Source organism: Eutrema salsugineum, unplaced genomic scaffold, assembly GCF_000478725.1.
Source record: "Eutrema salsugineum unplaced genomic scaffold, Eutsalg1_0 scaffold_13, whole genome shotgun sequence".
NCBI classification, from domain to species: Eukaryota; Viridiplantae; Streptophyta; class Magnoliopsida; order Brassicales; family Brassicaceae; genus Eutrema; species Eutrema salsugineum.
In genome coordinates, this window is record NW_006256885.1 from 1398820 (window position 1) to 1417596 (window position 18777).

The window sequence follows — 18777 nt, forward strand, 5'->3', positions numbered from 1 at the left end:
TAAACCAGATGAGGTACTACCGTTTTATTTCGTTAAACTGGATAGTATTGCGACAATACCAATATCGGACCATCGGTTCTCAAAGTCATATAAATTAGTAACAGAATAAAACGTTACTTACCTTGCTACTGTTTTTTCTCTGATCTCTGTTTGCATCACACGGACTTTAGCTCGGTTTATGGGTGTTATTGTGAAGTCGCGGCGGTTGAGGCAGAAGAAACTAGCCGTTGGAATTTAAAAACTCGAGTGTGAAGCCGTCTAGATTTGGAAAAGTATAGTAACTTATGGTCTATCTGCTTGAGTCAAGAATAATGGACCGAATCAATAAGGCTATAATATGAATAAGCTTAGGATTTTTTTTAAACGTTAAAAAAACAATTGGAGCATATAAGGACTGATTCCACCAATTGATAAACTGTTTGCGTTTGTGTATTTTGTAATATTTTTTTGTCAGTTTTCTATTTATCTGACAAGAAATGTTAGACCTCAAAAATCAAAAGATAACATTTTATAGCTTTTAAGTTTTTATTGTTGAAAATTAACATTTTATAGTTTCAGAAAGAAAAAAAAATCCACAAGTCCAATCACCACAAGAAGTATAAATCCACCTTTCAGAAGAGAAATCTTTGATCTAGAAAATCCAAAATGGAAGAGTTTTGATCCACACAAAACTAACTGAGAATAAAAATATAAGAGATAAATAGAAGAGAAAAGATGGCTACTTTGGAAGAATATTTTTTGCTCTTCGCCTTAGTTTTTTTAAGTATCAGAGGTTGCATCAATTTTCTAATATTAATCCATAACAAACCACATTTTTAACGTATTGTGTATTGAAATGCAAATGGATCATTTCGTTCGATGTAATTGGTAGGAATTGATACAATTAGAGTTAATTTGAATAATGTTGAGTTATAAATTATCGAAATCTAAACGTTCAAAAAAGAAGTAAAGGTAGAGATAAAAAAAAAAAAGTAGAGGTAAAGATTAGTCAGTTGTTGTATTGACATCGACCAAAAAAGTAAAAAAAACATCTGTACCGATTCATTCATCTTGTATTTTTTTTTGTTGGCTAAAAGATTCATTTATCTTGTTGTGCTTTTGATTTGTAACAATGAAAACAAAACAATTCAATGCATATGATATGAGATCCAATAATTTATAGAATGTAAACGGAATCAGCCTTTGACAATTAAGCAAAGAGTTGGGCACTTTGCACATGGGATTAATTAGCTTAATTAAAAAGATTAACTTTAAACTGCGAAGCAATGGGTCCCATACGTCGGACCATCGTAATCCTAACTAAATTCCTCGCCCGACAATCGCGCGTTATATTCCTTCTCCCTTTCATTTATTCCCCTTAATTTTTTTTTCTCTTATACATGTCTTGATTTTGTTGTTGGCTTCTATTAGAGTTTGAAATTTGGATATTTACATACTTCCAACTCTAGTTAACGCATAGAGCCTTTTGTTGTAGCTTTTTTGTTATAAGAATACTTACCGCTTAATATTTTAACATCACACATTCACACCTACATTAAGAGGCATGGTTACCGATATAATATGTATATATATATAATGATCCAACTGAATTTAAAATCTATATATGTTCACGTATAAATCAATATTTAAAACTACGAATATTCAGTACACCGTTAATATCACTTTTCTTGAGTTGTATCACAGGTTGCATGTTTATTTGTCTTTTCCTGTCACGAGCATATATATGTGTTGCTCAGGCCGTCTCAATTAACTCATAGGCCTTGTTAAAACATACTCCCTCTGTTTCTTTTTACTGTTTTGGCTAAAAACACAACTATTAAGAAATTTACTTTTCTTTAACAAATATTATTTAATACTAGAAGAGAATCCGCGCATATGCACGGATCTTATTTTAATTTATATATTTTAAATATTTTCTATTGAATTTTATGTTTGCTATTAATATATTTTTGTCTAAAATATTTATATTTTCTTCGATTTCTTTTTGACAATATATTATATGTAAATTTTTTTACACCAGTTGTATTAAATAATCTCATTTTTTCTTCGATCTTTATATTCTTTTTATTCTTATAAATCTTACTAATATAATACTTGTTAGTTTCTTAATTTATCATTTGAATTTTTTTTGGTTATATAAATTTTATTGATTCCATCTTTTTTTATTATTTTAAAAAAAACATAGATGACATTTTTTGTGAATACCTTTCTTTTTACTATTATTTTTTTAATAACTTTTATCTTTTTAATCATTTATTAAATATGATTTGTGTTTTATAATTTTATTAGTTGAATTTTTATATAATATTATTTGAAACTTTTTAACTTATTTAGTTTCATAATTTGTTTTCACTTGCATTAAAAATTAATTAATTTTTTTAGTTTATAAATAAATTTTAAAACATTTTTAAAAAATAGAGTTGTGCATTTAAAAAGTCTTGTATTATATAATATTTATAAGTTTGTATATGTTTAAATTAAATTTGAATTTCATTATAATATAAATATATATACTAATATTTATTAATGTGCTTTAATGTGTTTTAATGTAATTTAAAATGTTTTAATATTTTTAATGTGTTTTAATTTGTTTGCTTTAAATATAATTAATTATTTATTTTATTAATGTTTGAAGATGACAGGTGGCGCTCTTTCCAGCGCTGATGTGTCACTCAACTGGAGAAAATTGGCCAAGTTTTTATATAAGATATAAATTAAAATTACTTTAATTAATTATAAAAAAGATTACATAATTTAATTGGTTACACAATAATCAATAAAAGTAAAAGTTGCATAAAAATATGAAAACAACATACATTGTGAAACAAAAAAACTTCAAAACAGCTTATAAAAAGAAACAGAAGGAGTAATTTATAATCTAAAAAAAAACTCAACCAATGATGAAAAACACTGCAGAATACTAATAGTTATAAAATGAAAAATGAAGTATTGCATAGAAACGTGAAAAACTTAAATAAACTGCAAAAAGAGATTCTAACGAATCTTTGATAATTAAATGGTGGAGTAACATTTAGCTAAAATCTTTTTTCTTTATTTGTTTGTCAACCATTTAGCTAAAATTTAATCATCAAAAACTGCAACTTACTTTGCAATCTTGACCAATGAGTAACAAGGATACATTCGGCAAAAAGTAACAAGGATATAAAAACGCGGACACCAATAGAAATCAAATCACGATTAATTGTGTTTTTATACTCTTATAAATTTTTCATGGCATTGTTAGTATAAGGGAAATTACATATATGCTTTAGCACTGTAAATACTATCAACAACAACAACGTTAATGGGTAAGCACCGTTAATAAATAGCAACAACAACGTTCAGCTTCTTCAGGCTTCAAAGGATCTCTCCGACAATCGCCTCCGGCGTAACCATTTGGTTTACAGTTCTTAGAGCATGTTTACGTTGTGACAATTAGCCATTATTGTAGGTCATTTAATTATTGTTTTGGGTTTTGTGTTGACATCAATGTTCTTCATCGTTGGTTTTACATAAAATGCCAGACCTAATTACTAAAGACTAAAGTAGCGTAGCTGAAAAGTTATAAACTTATAATCTAAAGAGATATGAGATTTGTTACTATTGAAAAGTCATAATTCAAAAATCAAAATTATAAACTATAAAGTATTTGATGCTATGAAATATCTCACATACACAAAGATTTATTAAACATGACGCCGGCCAGTTAATGACGTGTCTTAAAATATGCTACACGATCGTCATTGACAAGAGAGATTGCGTCCCTTAAGCAACTTCTCCAAATGTTATTAGATGAAAATTTTAGACATTTTAGTTAATCATTGTAAGAATCGTACATCTTTCTAGTATAAACAAATTTAATTGAAATTTTCTATATATACATGAACGCATATATAGGACTATATGTTCGGGAAAAAAAGAGGGACTATACATTTATAGGGATCCACACTAGTAGTAGTAGAATTTTTTTAAATAATTTCTTAGAATCAGGCAAGCTATGTCTCCCATCAAAAACCCTAAATGGCAAACATAAATCATTTTATTACTGAAGAAAACAAAGAAGAAGAAAAATGAGTGAATCCTTGATAAGATGCTTAAGGTCTCCGATTGACATTAAAGATGAGAATTAGGGTTGCTTTCTTCAATAGTTCGTAAATATTATAAATTTATTGGAAGTGTGGGAACCTCTAATTAATTAATCATGCAGCCTTTAATAACTTATCTTTTACCTTTTGATACATAGCGAGCTCTTAGAGCATGTTGATTACTTGGATTTATTGGATCCATTGAACATTGAAACATTGTCTTTTTGCTCTATAAAATGAAAACCAAGAAAGGGTAATCTCTTGGAGTAAAACCGATGTCCCTTTCTTTAACTTGCAAAACCATAAAATGAACCTTCTTAATCAATATTGAAAGGACTAATTAAAGATAAATCCATACAAATTAAATTGCAATTAATATTATGTCTAATCATAACCTCTTTGATTAGACGCTCTATCTAACACGTTTCAGAACCAAACGGAAAACATCAACTATCTTCGACTAGAAACTAAAACGGATTCATTCATATATTGTGATAGATGTTGTTTTTGTATAAAATATTTTCTATTAGTTTACTTTACAATAAGAAATGATTATTGGTGAGGACTTGATCGATCACCTACCACGAAGGTTTGGCTAACGAATGCAAGAAATATATATATTTTTAATAAAATTCTGAATTTGACCTCAATTCTTTTAGAGATGCCGTTAACCTATATAATTTGAAAATATTCTATTGAAACCGGAAGAAAGTCTATCATTTCTCCAAGCATCTCAAGGAATATTTATACATACATACATATATGACTTATGAGATATGCATAAAACTTATATATATTTATAAGAGAGAGAGAGAGAGAGTGAGAGAGAGAAAGAGAGAAAGAGAGAAAGAGAGAGAGAGATGCAAACATAATACCGTATATCTTTGGATAATGTAATTTGATCTGGTTATTGATCACTCTGTAACATATATACTAGGAATTAACCCGTGTATCGCGTGATACGCAGGATTATAATATTTTAAATATTATTTTAGAAATTAATTTTAAAGTTTTTAGTTAGAAATTTTAGTTATGAAAAATTATAACGAAATAAACAGTTTATTTATCATGTTGACAAATCATAATAAGTTGTTTATTTAGCTCATTGACAAATTATAATATTTAATAAAATTAAGTATACCACTTATTTTTAGAGTTATTATTTTGAATTGTAATATTTGTTTTTGTAGATTTTCAAAAATTAGAATCATAACTCGTTCATATTAGATTAAACCGTTTATTTAGCCCATTTTTTACTCGATGTAAATATAACTTTAAAACCATTAATTCTAATATGCACCATTTAATGACATTCATTCCACCATGAATTTAAAAATAAAATAAAAAATTCTTAAGTCAAAATTTTTAATAAAAATAATTTTTTAAAATATATATATGATCATGTAAAATCTAGCAGATTATAGTATTCAATACTTTTTTACTATCATAACTTTTGATTTTGATTTTTCACATTTGAATAATTGAGAGTTTTTTAATTGAATATATTAAATAATATTATTTGAAATAAAAAAATATAAAAAATATCATATCTTTATAATTAGAAATTAAATAGTAAATATACTCTATTAAATGACAAATATAGACTTTCCATTTTTATAATAGTTTTGAAAGACAATTATATCCTTTCTTATTTTAAATATTCTTTGTTATTTGTAATGGCATTTCATGTAATAATTTACAAAATAAAGGTTGTTTTTTAAAATGTTTATTCAAATAATAATATAGAGATTAGCGTCAGAATATTATGTATGTATATACTAAGTAGCTTATTATAAATAGTCAACCAAACATTTGGTCAGATTTTTAATTAGCATGTAAACCCATATATATTGTATATATTTTGAATAGTGTACGTATCAATTAATAAATTAGTGAGATTGATTAATTTTGTTGGCCCTGAACTTTCTAATTATCCAAAAGGAAAAGAAATCGTACCAACTTTCTGTGAAGATATTAAACAAAATTTTAATTGTGCTTCACATCCATATATATTTATATAAATATATATAAAATCTGCCATAACAACTAACAAGCTATATGCATAGTCTCTGTATGACTATATAACATAATTAATCTATATATATATATATAACTCTCTAAAAATTTTTAAAAGATATAAATAATCGTTTGTGTATTTGCAAAAGCTTTCATAAGCTTTATGAGATGGTACCTCGTAGAAATGTTTACAAACATATACTTTGTATAATTTACAAATATTCCACCGAGATGCACTTATATATGTGCACAAGAGCTATACATATGTATTAAGCACACACCCATCAAGATGTACATACGACATAAAGCAAATACATACAAAATGGGTACATATATAAACACAACCAAATTTAACAAGGGTGTTTATAGAATTGATTATCATTTAGAAGCGACCATTAAAGTTAGCTAACATGGAAATAGGGACAACGCATAATCCTCTACTTCTCAAATCCATATTATTGCTGTTGTTGTTGTTCTTTCGTTCTCTGAGATTCCTCATCATCATCATTTTTTGTTCATCACCTTCTTGGAATTGGATTTGATTGTCCCCCATGCTTCTCATATTTCCCTATCGTCACCGTTTCAAGACATATTTACATGTTATATCCATCAAATATAATGTAACCATTATCAGTACTTTAAGATCATTGCACTATAATTAAACAACCAAAACACTGTCCTTAGCTAACAATACACGACCAAGTCTATTTTAAATATATATGATGCAAAATGAATCTTTTCCGTATGGGATATAAATGAATATAAATGAATATAATGAATATAAATGAATTTATATATATATATATGTAAGAAAGGTAGAGAGATTACCATAACGAAACTAGAAGAGACATAGTCCTCAATTTTTCTAGGAGGCGTCTGAACATGTTCAACCTGACTGACCTGTTCAATATCATTCATATTAGAATTACACATATGCTATAACTACGACAAATAATTTTAGCAAATAACAAAAAAAAAAAAAACTATCACAAAGGGAAACTAACACAAAATTTATAATAAAAGAGCAACGTGATTATTGGAGGTAATTGAGTGATAGCCAATCATATCTAACAATCTAAATTAAAATTTATAAAGATGTTTTGGGATTAAACTTTCAATCATGGATCATGATTATTTGATTGCGTTAAGTAGTATCTAACCTTAGGGCTATTGACCGGAGAGCTAGCCGTGTCCTCCAAAGAATCATCCTCACAAATCTTTTTGGTTCTTGCTTTCCCAAACTTCAATTTCGCCGGAAATTTAACTGGAAAACTCCGGCCGGAAAAGGCGTCAGTGGCGGCGTCGGAGATCAGAGAAGGAGAGCCGCCAAGAAGCGAACAAGAACTCTTGTCTTGATGATCGCCTTTTTCATAATGAGTTCTGTTTTGATTTGAGAAATCTTCAAGATAAGTTGTCCATCCACTTTCCTCTTGATGATCACCATCATGATGATCGAGATTGTGATCATCAATCTCAACATCATCAGCATCGTGATGGTCGAAAGGGGCGTGGTTTTGTTCATACGAACTGCAAGAGAATGTATCCATTATGTGGAGAAGGACGAATAACCCAAAACAAAATGTAATAATTCTTAAGTGGTTGCGTAATGTATGTATTTATATAAAAGTCGTTAAATTTTCAAGGTATATAAAAAAGCGAAATAAAATTAATTGGAGCGATAACAATCGGAATCTTGATATGGTCATCACATGGGTCCCAATTGCGTTGATCAAAATTATATACGGAGAACAAATTAAAAGCCAATGACGGACTTCTAAAGAAGTGTGACCTTAAATTATCTTTAGAAAAATATGTTCCAACATAGCTGATCATATATTTTTGTGTAATGTGAAATATAAGTCCGTTTTTATATTGTTTCGAAAAGAATGCTATTTGCATATTATACAAAAGCGAAAATATAGATTCTCGGGTCGACTAAGTAGGAGACAAATATTAAATTTGTTTTTCTATCAAAATTAGCATATATTGTTAAACACTTAAACCTAAGATTTGTATGATTTTGTTTCTTCTCCATGATGTTTTATCAATCGCTTTGATCCATTATTAAGCTTAGATGAGATTTGGCCCAACTTATCGTTGATTTACAGGAATTTATTTATTGTTAGTTGAGACATTGCTTTCCACCAAATTAGTTTATGAAAGTTAAAAATACTGAATATGAAAACAATTAACGGTAGTATTAGTATATTATACCTTATGTAAAATGATTCTGTGATGATCGAATCAAACGTAGATAAAAAATAAAAAAATAAAAACACTAAACCACGATGAATGGAAAAATTAACGAAATTTCTAAAGAAATATAAAAATCCATAAACGGTTGGTCAGTGTGAAAAAGTAATACAAACGGCCGATTTGCGTTGCGACAACTAGTCTTCTAGAAATTGTTCTCCTGATGTGGCTATCTGATTATTCTTTTCCTTCTTAAAAGAAGAATTAAAAAAGTTAAACCCAACTGTTAAAAGGGAAATTATTTGATGTATCTTTTATTAATTTTATAACCTTAACACAAACCAAACACAAAAGAGGGGTTGAGGAATGTTATATGTTCGTTGAACTTGACCACTTTGATGTTGCGTGAGAATGGCAACGTCAAATAAAGTGGACCTTTTTCTTCTCTCTTTTTTCTTATACCTTTTTCTTCTATCCTTTAGCCGTTACATAATGATACTACTACTTGAAACTATGGGAAGGAATGTGCAGAAATATGACGAAACATGTGAAAATGGAATATGATGAGAACTCAGTGATAAAAATAATAGTATCCGAATTCCGACGGATTGATGTCAGCTTAAAAATGGAGCACTTTACAGGGGAAATTTATGTGATAACCATATTTTAGTGCTAAAAAATGAGTGGGTTAGCTTTTTTTGTAAATGGTAAAGTGACATATGTAATAGTTATGCAGTTGGACGAGATTACGCTTAGACCATTTCCATCCCTGAACCCCATTGAGAGATTCATCAGATTTTTTTATTAATTTTTTTGAGAAAATTTTGTTGGATGACTCTATGAAAAACTTGGTGTCCAACCCTGAACTCCTTGAAGGAGTTCTTTGGATTATTTTAATCATTTTTTTATTAAAATCTTTTTTTCTGAAAATCAATTTTACACATTTAATTTATTATAATCTGAAATAAATTATTCATTACATATAAATAAAATTACATGATAAAAAGATTAAACAAACTTATTCATTACATATAATTAAAACACAAGAAAAAAACATTAAACCAAATGTCCAAATTTCTGCCAAACATGTTCAAGTAAATCTTTTTGCAATTTATCATGTGTTTCTGAATGTCGAACTTCTTCGCGATTGCCTATCAAATTTTGAATATTTATAGGCAAATATGTAGAATACGACATATCCACCTGAGAACTTCTGTTAACGTCGCCTTGTTCATATTGTGTTGTATCAACTAGATTAGGCCATCTCCATTGATGATACCCAAAATGGGTATCATAGCAATTATTTAAGTAATTTTTTTTTCGGAACAGTGAAGAGCTTGTGTCAAAAAGTTAGCTCCATCCCTGAACCCGTTAATGGGGTTCATCCGGAATTATTTATTTTTTTCTGAAATTTTTTTGTAATTAAAATTAAAATCACTTATTAAAAAAAGCAAACAATATATTGCAAACTATAGAAAAATACATTAAATTGTTTTCAATTGTTTTCAATTGTTTACATAGAAAAATACATTTGTTACACAGATTTTCGATTTCCGATTCAATTTTAGTGATGAGAGGTGTGTATGACTCAATTTAAAACACAGTTACTTATCATGAACGGCTTAAGCATAATTCACAAAATACATTAAATTGTGTTCAATGGTTTAAGCGTGTTCCAAAGTAGTGAATAACAAAAGAACATAAACGATAAAGATAGATGACTTCAGACAGACCATCGCATGACCTCTGAGACCCGAAATTAGACAAAAAATTAAAAAGCCCCAAATTTCCCCAAATCGTATAAACCCTAACTCGACGAGAACTCAAATAAAAACTCTCTACAATTAAAAAACAACCAAGGCTTGGATAACATACCTTTGAACTGGAGTCGTAGAACACTTCGATCTCGGAAAAATCGTCGGAATCGCAAACGGAGGGTGAATCGCCCAAAGAGAGAGCTTCGGTCGTAAAAGAGAAAAGAGAACGACCAAATGTTTTCCAGAAAAAAAAAAGAACGACCAAATTTTAGTTTCTCTCTCTTTTCTGTTTCACCCAATAAAAACGTTACACGTGGCCATTTTACCTCTTCCTGAACCGCTGCTTCAGGTACATCCCAAAGCACTGATGCTTTCAATTATGGGCTTTTATTCTTTTTTTCAAATCCAAAAATGCCCAATAAACCCCCTGATGAACCCCATATTACCCAGCGTTGGAGATGGTCTTAATACTACATTCAAAACCCAAATATTAGAGATACAAAAGGACAAAAAAAACAATTGGGAAATAAAATTTACGTGATGAAAATGCTCGCCCACATCTATATCGATTTTGAGTTTACAATAATAACACAATGTACAAAGACCAAATTAGTTTTTTTTCTTCTTCTATATAACCATTTTCTCCACAATTTTTATTTAAATATTGATTTTGCCCACTACCCCGTTTGGGGGCTTGAAACGTTGTAGTCAGTGCCGTGCGAAGGTTTATAGGGACTTAATGCAAACTAAAAAAAAAGGGTTTTTTCATTAAAAAAAAAGGTTTTCTAATAAAAAAATATAATATAATTTTAAAATCATATAAAATATTTAAAAATAAAATTTTAATCTAAAAAAACTAATTAAGACATAATCTTTCTTCCTTCTTTTTCAATAAACTTTTTTACCAAACTCTCATAATCGAGGTCCTTAACTAGTTTTCTTTCTATAGATATGATAGATAGACCATTCAATCTTTCTTGTGACATAGTTGATCGCAACTAAAACTTTATCAACTTCAACTTTGAAAAACTTCTTTCAGCCAAGGCAACTGAAACTGGAATCGTCAGCAATATCTGATAAGTAATCTATGAATTTTTTTTCTTGGGCTTTAGGGTTTTGGTCTTATTTTAAGATGTTATAAAGCCGATAATCTAAACAAATCTTAATCAATTTTCTAAAATTATTGGGAGAAGGTAATCTTAATCTATTTCCTATATCTATTCCTTTTTCTCTCTCTTATAAACAAAAATAAGAAAACATCTTATGTAAAAAGGACTTCATGCTAACCATAAACCACTTAATCACCTCTTAAGAAAATGGGGGCCCTGAAAAATTAACATATTTTGGGGGTTTGAGGCGAAAGCCTTTTTCACTACATGGTAAGCACGGCTCTGGTTGTAGTACGTAGATGTGAGTAATTCGATCTTAGGCTAAAACTCAAAAGCGAAATGGTATTTACCATTAAATTAGAATTTACTGGAACCAAAATTCTCCAGTGGTGATCGAAAGCGGAAATTTACTAAAAAGAACAAGAAAAATTCACGATCTCCTCCTTTTTTTTTCCCTGTTACATTTCTCTCCACACCATTTTTTTCTCTGTTTTTCCTTTTTTTGTTTGTTTGTTTGTTTGTTTTTAAAAAGAAACAGAAAACAATGAAGAAAGCGGGCGAAATCTCCGCCGCCTCATCTCTCCATTTCGCTTCAAAGACGGCTAGAAACGGTGGTCCGATCAGTCCCACGGCGGCGGGCAGGCGGTTAATGTAATAAAAAAAAAAAAACAACGCTATCATCGGATTCGCTTCTTTTTTAATAAAATATTATCTACAAATACGTTTTGGAAGATGCTAGAAGTCGATGATTGGTTCTCCGATGGTGAGATTACGCTCCACCGTCCATGGTAAATCGAAGAGCTTCGCCGTCACAAACTTGAAGATCTTATTCACGTTTATGTTATATGAAGCACTCGAGAAGAAGAGTGTCGCGTTTAACGCCTTCGCATAGGCTCTTGCCTGTGACATAACATATTCACAATGTAAATGGCTTTTGTTTCTATAATCTCTCTTTTCTAATAACTCCACATTGGGTTAAAAAACCATTACCTGGCTCGCAATTGTCCATTGCAGATCAATAGGAAGCTGAATAAACTCATCAAACTTGGTTCCTACCATAACTGGAATCGCCGTCTGCATAAAAGTTATCAAAGCATATCAATTTCGGTTTTATTCAGAACTCAGATTCCATACAACACGACTAGCTATTATAAAGAGACTAAATCAGGAATGATCTTGATATGATTAAAGATCTTTTACCTGATTAGACTTTCTAGCTTGTTGAAACCAGCTAATCACACTGCATAATGATAAAGATTAAGGGCAAGTTTTAGCTTCAAATTGCAGATAATGAAACCTAATTTTCATGTTCTAAGCAGTGATTTTACCTGTTAAGTGTGCAACGACTGGTTAGATCGAACATAAAGAGAATAGCTACTGAGTCCTTGCAAGCCATGGGGATTTGATCCCGTGATTTCTCAGCTCCTATAAATTGTTAATTAAGCTAATTTTAATCTTCCAGATTCATGGATTAACACTAATAGCGATAATGATATTGCTTTGTGAAGAAGAAGAAGATACCTTCTAATTCCCAGATACTATAGGAAATGCGAGCACCTCCCATGGATAAAGTCTTGTCCGTACAGTTTATCCCTTTCTCCAATTCTCTCATCTCAACTTCTTTCTCTTCACCAACATATTTCGCCTTCGAATCAAAAATCAACCAATTCAAATTTGATCTTGTTAGATTCGAAATCGAAAACAGATCCAATGTCTTCTCACAAAAATTCCAAATCGAGAATAGGTTATATGATTGCGACTCTGATTCGAAATCGAAAGAGACGTAAAATGATTTAATCAGAGTAAACTTACCAGGAAGCAAGTTTTTCCGATTTCTGGATCTCCTAAGAGGCTGATCTTGAGAGAAACCAGATCGGAATCCGATCTACGGTGGCTATTATCGCGGTCGTAAACCGGTGCGTGGCGTACGAACTCACCACCACCACCGACTTCTACGACGGGGATCGGAGGAGGTTGAGGACGAGAGACAGTCGGAGACGGCGTGGCGCGAGACAGCAACAGATACCTCCGCGATTTTCCGGGAGCGCAAGCGACGATTCTGCTCCATAGCTGCCGCGTGAATCGACGGAGAATCAAAATCCGACGGTTCACTCTGCTCCTTAGATTGTTGATTCGAACGATTTTAAGGCAGGATTGAGCCATTTTTCTCTCTCGATTCGATGAGAATTTTCAAAATCGGAACGGAAACAAAAGAAGAAGAAGAAGAAGATGGAGAATCAGAAAATTTGGAAATTAGGAAGGCAGCTTCAAGAAGATCTTTGAAGAAGGATGGCCAGAGAGAAGCTAATTGGTTCCATTTTGGCCATGAAAGAAGAAAGCAAAGGAGAGAGAGAAGCAAATATACGAGGAAGCTTTTTAAGTTTCTGTGTTGCCTCCTCTTTTTCGGAGGGGACGACACTTAAAAGCTTTTTTCTTAATAATAATATTAATCCCCTTTGATTAATTAAAAAGAGAATTAATTACTTAATTAGGGAGTTTGAAAAAATTGAGGGCAACGAACTTTTCTGTTCAGATGAGAGGTGGGGATTAGTTTTTGGATGTGACTACCACCACATTAACACATTTTGGTCCCTAAGTTGACCTGTAAGATATTACGAAAAAGACGTATCAATCAGTCATATATCTTACGTGCTTGCATTCTAGGCAAAGTTTCTAGATCTTTTTAGCCTGACTATTTTGACAAAATGTAAACGATCTTAACAAATTGTTAATATATATATATAAAAAAAAGAATTGTTCAGCCTAATTGATATGTTGATGATTTAGAATGAAACCAAATATAAGATCATTGTAGATAATTTAAACAGTGTTTTTAGTGGTTTTAAAGTGATTTTTGTTAATGATTTAATAGCTTTTAAGAGAAGGCTAAAGTGGAAAATCAAATAAGAATTCAGATTAATTTTTTGAAACTCTTAAACCATAGTAATATCCCTGAATTCACCAAAATAATTTAAAGTTTTATGAAAAGTTTTATCATTCAAAGTATTTGAATGAAGATATTTTTTACGAATAATTAATGTATCAGATTTGGCAACAAAGCATGCAATGATGATGTGTGTCTTCATGTACCCACCACATGTGAGGCATGTTTTTGGATGATTACTCAAAATTGGGTTTCTTCCTATGATTTCGTTATATTGAATCACAAGTTGACGTGATATAATGAAACAAGGTTCAAGATTCTCTCGACATAATCAAATATTATAAGAATAAACTATCTACTGTATATGATATTGGAAAATCAAATGCTGTTGATTTAATTCGCTTAAGAAAATGTTGTTCCAACTAATGATATTTTAAGTTAATAATTGAGGCCCACGTGAATTAAAAGGAAACACTTAATAAAAAGGGGCTTAATAAAAGACATGTCTCCGACCACTGTTTTTTATATTTATTAAAACCAACATGCACCTATATCGTATAGTCGGGATTACACATACAGACTTTTTTTTTTTTACCAAAACACATACAGACCTTTTTTTGGGGTAAAATAACACATACACATACAGACTTTCCAAGTCAAGTAATGCATTTTTCACCATCACTGGCTAACGTGCGATGCTTGTCAGAACTCAGAAGATGGCCTATTCTTTCTTGTACCTAGGTCGTCAAACAATGTTGAAAAAGTATTTTAGGCCGTGGATGGATTAAAAATAGAGAAATTAGTTAGATTGACTCTAATTTTAATAAAAATGACTAGAATGACTCTCTATTGAAAATTTTACTAGAATAACTCTAATTTGTAAACTTTAGTTTTTTTCGATAATCACAGTTGTGCTATTTTGATTTAATTTTACAAGAAAAAATCACTAATTTACACAATCATTAATTATTAAGTAGTAAAAACATTTTTCTTACACATTTATTAAGAAAATAAACATTACTAACCCTAATCATTGATGACATTCTTCTCTTTTCTCCTTTTTACATACGCCGCCACTGGTCAGTGGTCAACCAACTCCGGCCTCCTTCTCATCGATAGGTAAGATCTTAAACCCAACATCCAAATCTTTTTTTCTCTGTTTATTTCTCTCACTTGCTAATCTCACGCTCTCTCGTTCTATCTGTTTTCTTCGCCGCTAACTCTCTTTTTTTTCTCTCTTGCAGATCCGTAGGCGGCTTCACTCATGCATAACACGCACCTCCGTCTTCTCCAACATACCAGTTCAAAAATGTGGAGACAGATGCTTTGAATTTCGTTTAAGCTATTGTAGTGTTTGAAGAATTTGTTTTGTACCAAACAATATTGGGTTGTTGTAAAGATTTCTCCCTATTGATTTTTAACGAGAAGAGAAACAAACCCTAACCACCGTCCGTTCACGGTGTGTTCCAAATTTTGGATAACAGATTTATGTAAATTTAAATCAGTTTGGTGGCATATTTCTTTATATGACGTTGTGATGCTACACTTGTTTTGCTTGTAAGAATAGTTTTATTAGGTTATGGCAAAGTTAAAATATAGTTATAGTAGATTTTCATAGTAAACTTGTTGTTCTATAACATTTTGATGGCATTCATTTCTATTGTGGCATAATTTTTTTAAGTGACGATAGAGTTACTATAATATACTTGTCATCAGCTGATCAGAATTGATTTCTCCCTTTCTTTCTTCACAATCCATTGAGTTCATTTTGTCTTGGGCTTTGTTGCTTATCTCAACACACATCCTTACTGTGTTAGACACAAACTGACCAGGAAGCCTTGAAATTGTCTGCAGTTTTGAACAAAAACAGGTTGTGTATCCCGTGCGAGTTTGCTAAATATCCTCTTTGGTAATATGTAGCTAAGCTTACCACGTGCATATTCTCGTCTAAACCATAATCCTCAAAACCATGCGTAGGAAATCAGCATACTGTGTACTTTTATTTGCAGCTAGAATTTTGTACCCTCTTGTATTATCGACAACAAATAGCCACATGCAATTTTCAAACTGCCAATATAATGTCCGCATACAAAAATCACTTGCTCCATGGTTGTCGAAAACCTCTGATGAGTCTATCACAAAAAGAAGGGTTATTATGGATATACTGTGGCTAAAATATTTTTCATATCCTGAAATTAAATCTGTTTGTAAAAGTATATCATAACAGTTTCTGTTTAATTCTACCATAAGTATTCGGTAAGTCTATTTACAAATCTTTACCAACATTAAAATTTATATATGTGCCGGAAATAAGTTTTTTACCAGAGAAAGGTTAATCTAGTAACAAAACAAATTTGCTATGTTGTTGACATTGTAAATTTGCCACCAAATAGCAGATATTTATAAGTTTTTTATATCATATAAATAACTCTATCATGACATAAGAGTCATATTGGTAATTAAAGTAACACTTGAATAAATCTGTGAACTCATAGATTTATTCAACATGATTATAACATTGTCACCATAGCCAAATCTCTATCATGTCTTCGAAGGATAACTCTGTCAGATTAATAATAAATCTGTCATACATTTACGTTTTGTATTTTAAAACTGCCAAATTTGAAACATATTTATGGACTTTATGGTAAATTAATTTAAAATCTGTATGTACCAAAAATAAGTCTGGCAAATTTCTATAAGTCTTTGTGAAAACTTTAAATCTCTCACAATGCAACACAGATTTATTAATCAAATCTGCCATAGGTAATTAAATCTTTCATCATACGTAATAGATTTATTGAATTAAGTCTGACAATCGACCAAAAATCTACCATCTGTAATTAAGTCTATTACACCCTAACAAATCTGTTGTAATTAAGTTGATAGATTTATAGAATTTGGAGTTTGGCAGACATATTCAAATCGAGAAAAACGGTGGCAAAATCGTAAATAAAGTGATATTTTTGCTGACGTGAAAATTAATTGATAATGGCATTTTTGTTATATTTTTTTTCCTACAACAAGTTTATAAGGGCAGTTTAGGTACGATTATTACTAAAATAACCTAAATTTTTAGTAAGTCATTCTAGTAATAATTGTAAAAATTAAGGTTAACCTAGTTAATCTCCTTAAAAATACTCAAAACTCTATATAATGCGATTGTTGTGGCATGTGGGATAAAATGCTTTCGTACATGTACTATCAAAATTTATTAAACGCTCGCCTAATCGTGTCCTAGAGTCTCTGCCCCAATAGAAGAAAAAAAACATGTGAAAATTCCTCAGACTAACCTTTAAGGTTAATGTATTGACAAACTTAGCCTAACATATTCATCAGCTTACTAGACTAACCTTAGAAAGTTGGTGTTATACCATTTTGTCCAAATAATCAATATTATTACCTGATTGCCATTGTAATTTTAAAAAAAACTTCAAATTATATACATACGTATATACACATATATACACGTATATACACAAACATTTCCCTAATTCTAAAATTAGAAATTACAAAACAAAAAAAAAACTGTTAACCCTAATCCGGCGGCGACGATATAGGCGATTCGGCGACGTTATAGGCGATTTAGGGTTTTCGGCGGCGACGAAAGGTTTTTCGGCCACTCATCTGGTAAGTGTTTCACATCTGGGTTCATTTCTCGTCTCGAACAAGTTTTTGTCTTGGGTTTTCGGGGTTATGTCGAAAACTGTCTACGCCTTTAGTCGCGACGGTTGTGTTTGGGTGTCAACGGTGGTTTCGCGCTAACGGCGGAAGAGAAACCATCTGTTCACATGATTTTACTCAGGAATCGTAACCCTTTTCTTATTTTTTTCAGGGAAGTATTATTATCGGCGGTTTCCGTCTTTGGAGAACGGTTTCCAGAGACCCTACACGATTTCCGGCGAGTAATTTCTGGTCGGAGTGGTTCGGTTCTAATTTGTTTTTGGTAGACTTTTCAGTAGTTGTTGCATTTGGTCGATTTGTATATGTGAGGTAGATTTGTTTTCTATGTGAGGTAGATTTGTTTCCGTTTCATTGTCTTGTTTGAATAATCAAAGTATTGTTGGTAGAGTTATTGTTGAGATTGTATTGGTAGATTTATGTATTGTTGGTTGATTTATTCCATGTGTGGTAGACTTTTGGTCGTATTTGGTAGAGTTATATACTATAGTTGCTCCCGGGTTTGGTAGATTTTATATTATAGTTGCTTTCGAGTTTGGTAGACTTGTTCATGGTAGATTTGTTTTCATATGTGGTGAGTAATTTGTGTTTGTAATGATTGTGGGTTTAAAATTGCGTTTGGTAGACTTACGAATTCTATATTTGCGTTCTCTCTTTGTGTGTGGTAGATTTATGTATATATTTGGTAGATTTGTGTTGTATATTTTCTTTTCTTTTATTTGTGGTAGATTTGTGTTCGTTTTGGTAGATTTGTTAATGTTTTGTGGTAGGTATTCTATAGTTGTTGTCGAGTTTGGTAGACATGTGTTTGTTCATGATAGATTTGTTTTGATGTGTGGTAGATTTGTAAGATTTTAATCTTACCTATTGTTTGCAGACATGGCTTCAGCTAGCGGCTCAAAGGATTATCCCCAAAGATTGTACCCAGAAGGCAAATCTCCTTTGCTGAAGAAGAGTTGTCATCATAACTGCAAGCTTCATGAGTTCATCATGATGATCAGGGATCACCTTGGGGATGATATTTACAACGACATCATTTCGTCACGCGGAGC

At 30.9% G+C, this 18777-nt stretch overlaps 2 protein-coding genes across 2 annotated transcripts; both read right to left on the reverse strand.

The window, feature by feature from the left end:
• Positions 1 to 6243: 6243 nt before the first annotated feature.
• On the reverse strand, positions 6244 to 7681 carry LOC18023830 (vascular-related unknown protein 1). The gene is made up of 3 exons (XM_006406177.2): positions 7262 to 7681; positions 6930 to 7001; positions 6244 to 6669 (listed from the first exon to the last, which is right to left on the reverse strand). Exons 1-3 carry the CDS (start codon positions 7646 to 7648, stop codon positions 6484 to 6486), a joined length of 645 nt encoding a protein of 214 aa, XP_006406240.1. The 5' UTR covers positions 7649 to 7681; the 3' UTR covers positions 6244 to 6483.
• Positions 7682 to 11614: 3933 nt separating this feature from the next.
• Positions 11615 to 13558, reverse strand: LOC18023831 (septum-promoting GTP-binding protein 1). The gene is made up of 6 exons (XM_006406178.2): positions 12973 to 13558; positions 12682 to 12805; positions 12489 to 12585; positions 12361 to 12400; positions 12151 to 12234; positions 11615 to 12060 (listed from the first exon to the last, which is right to left on the reverse strand). Exons 1-6 carry the CDS (start codon positions 13321 to 13323, stop codon positions 11896 to 11898), a joined length of 861 nt encoding a protein of 286 aa, XP_006406241.1. The 5' UTR covers positions 13324 to 13558; the 3' UTR covers positions 11615 to 11895.
• Positions 13559 to 18777: the final 5219 nt, after the last annotated feature.

Coding starts and splice junctions, on each gene's coding strand:
- LOC18023831 (XM_006406178.2), bottom strand. CDS start 13,323: ATGGCTCAATCCTGCCTTAAAATCGTTCGAATCAACAATCTAAGGAGC. Junction 12,586..12,681: donor TAGTATCTGGGAATTAGAAG/GTATCTTCTTCT, acceptor AACAATTTATAG/GAGCTGAGAAATCACGGGAT. Junction 12,235..12,360: donor AAGCTAGAAAGTCTAATCAG/GTAAAAGATCTT, acceptor ACTTTTATGCAG/ACGGCGATTCCAGTTATGGT.
- LOC18023830 (XM_006406177.2), bottom strand. CDS start 7,648: ATGGATACATTCTCTTGCAGTTCGTATGAACAAAACCACGCCCCTTTC. Junction 7,002..7,261: donor CTCCGGTCAATAGCCCTAAG/GTTAGATACTAC, acceptor GATATTGAACAG/GTCAGTCAGGTTGAACATGT. Junction 6,670..6,929: donor TCTCTTCTAGTTTCGTTATG/GTAATCTCTCTA, acceptor CGGTGACGATAG/GGAAATATGAGAAGCATGGG.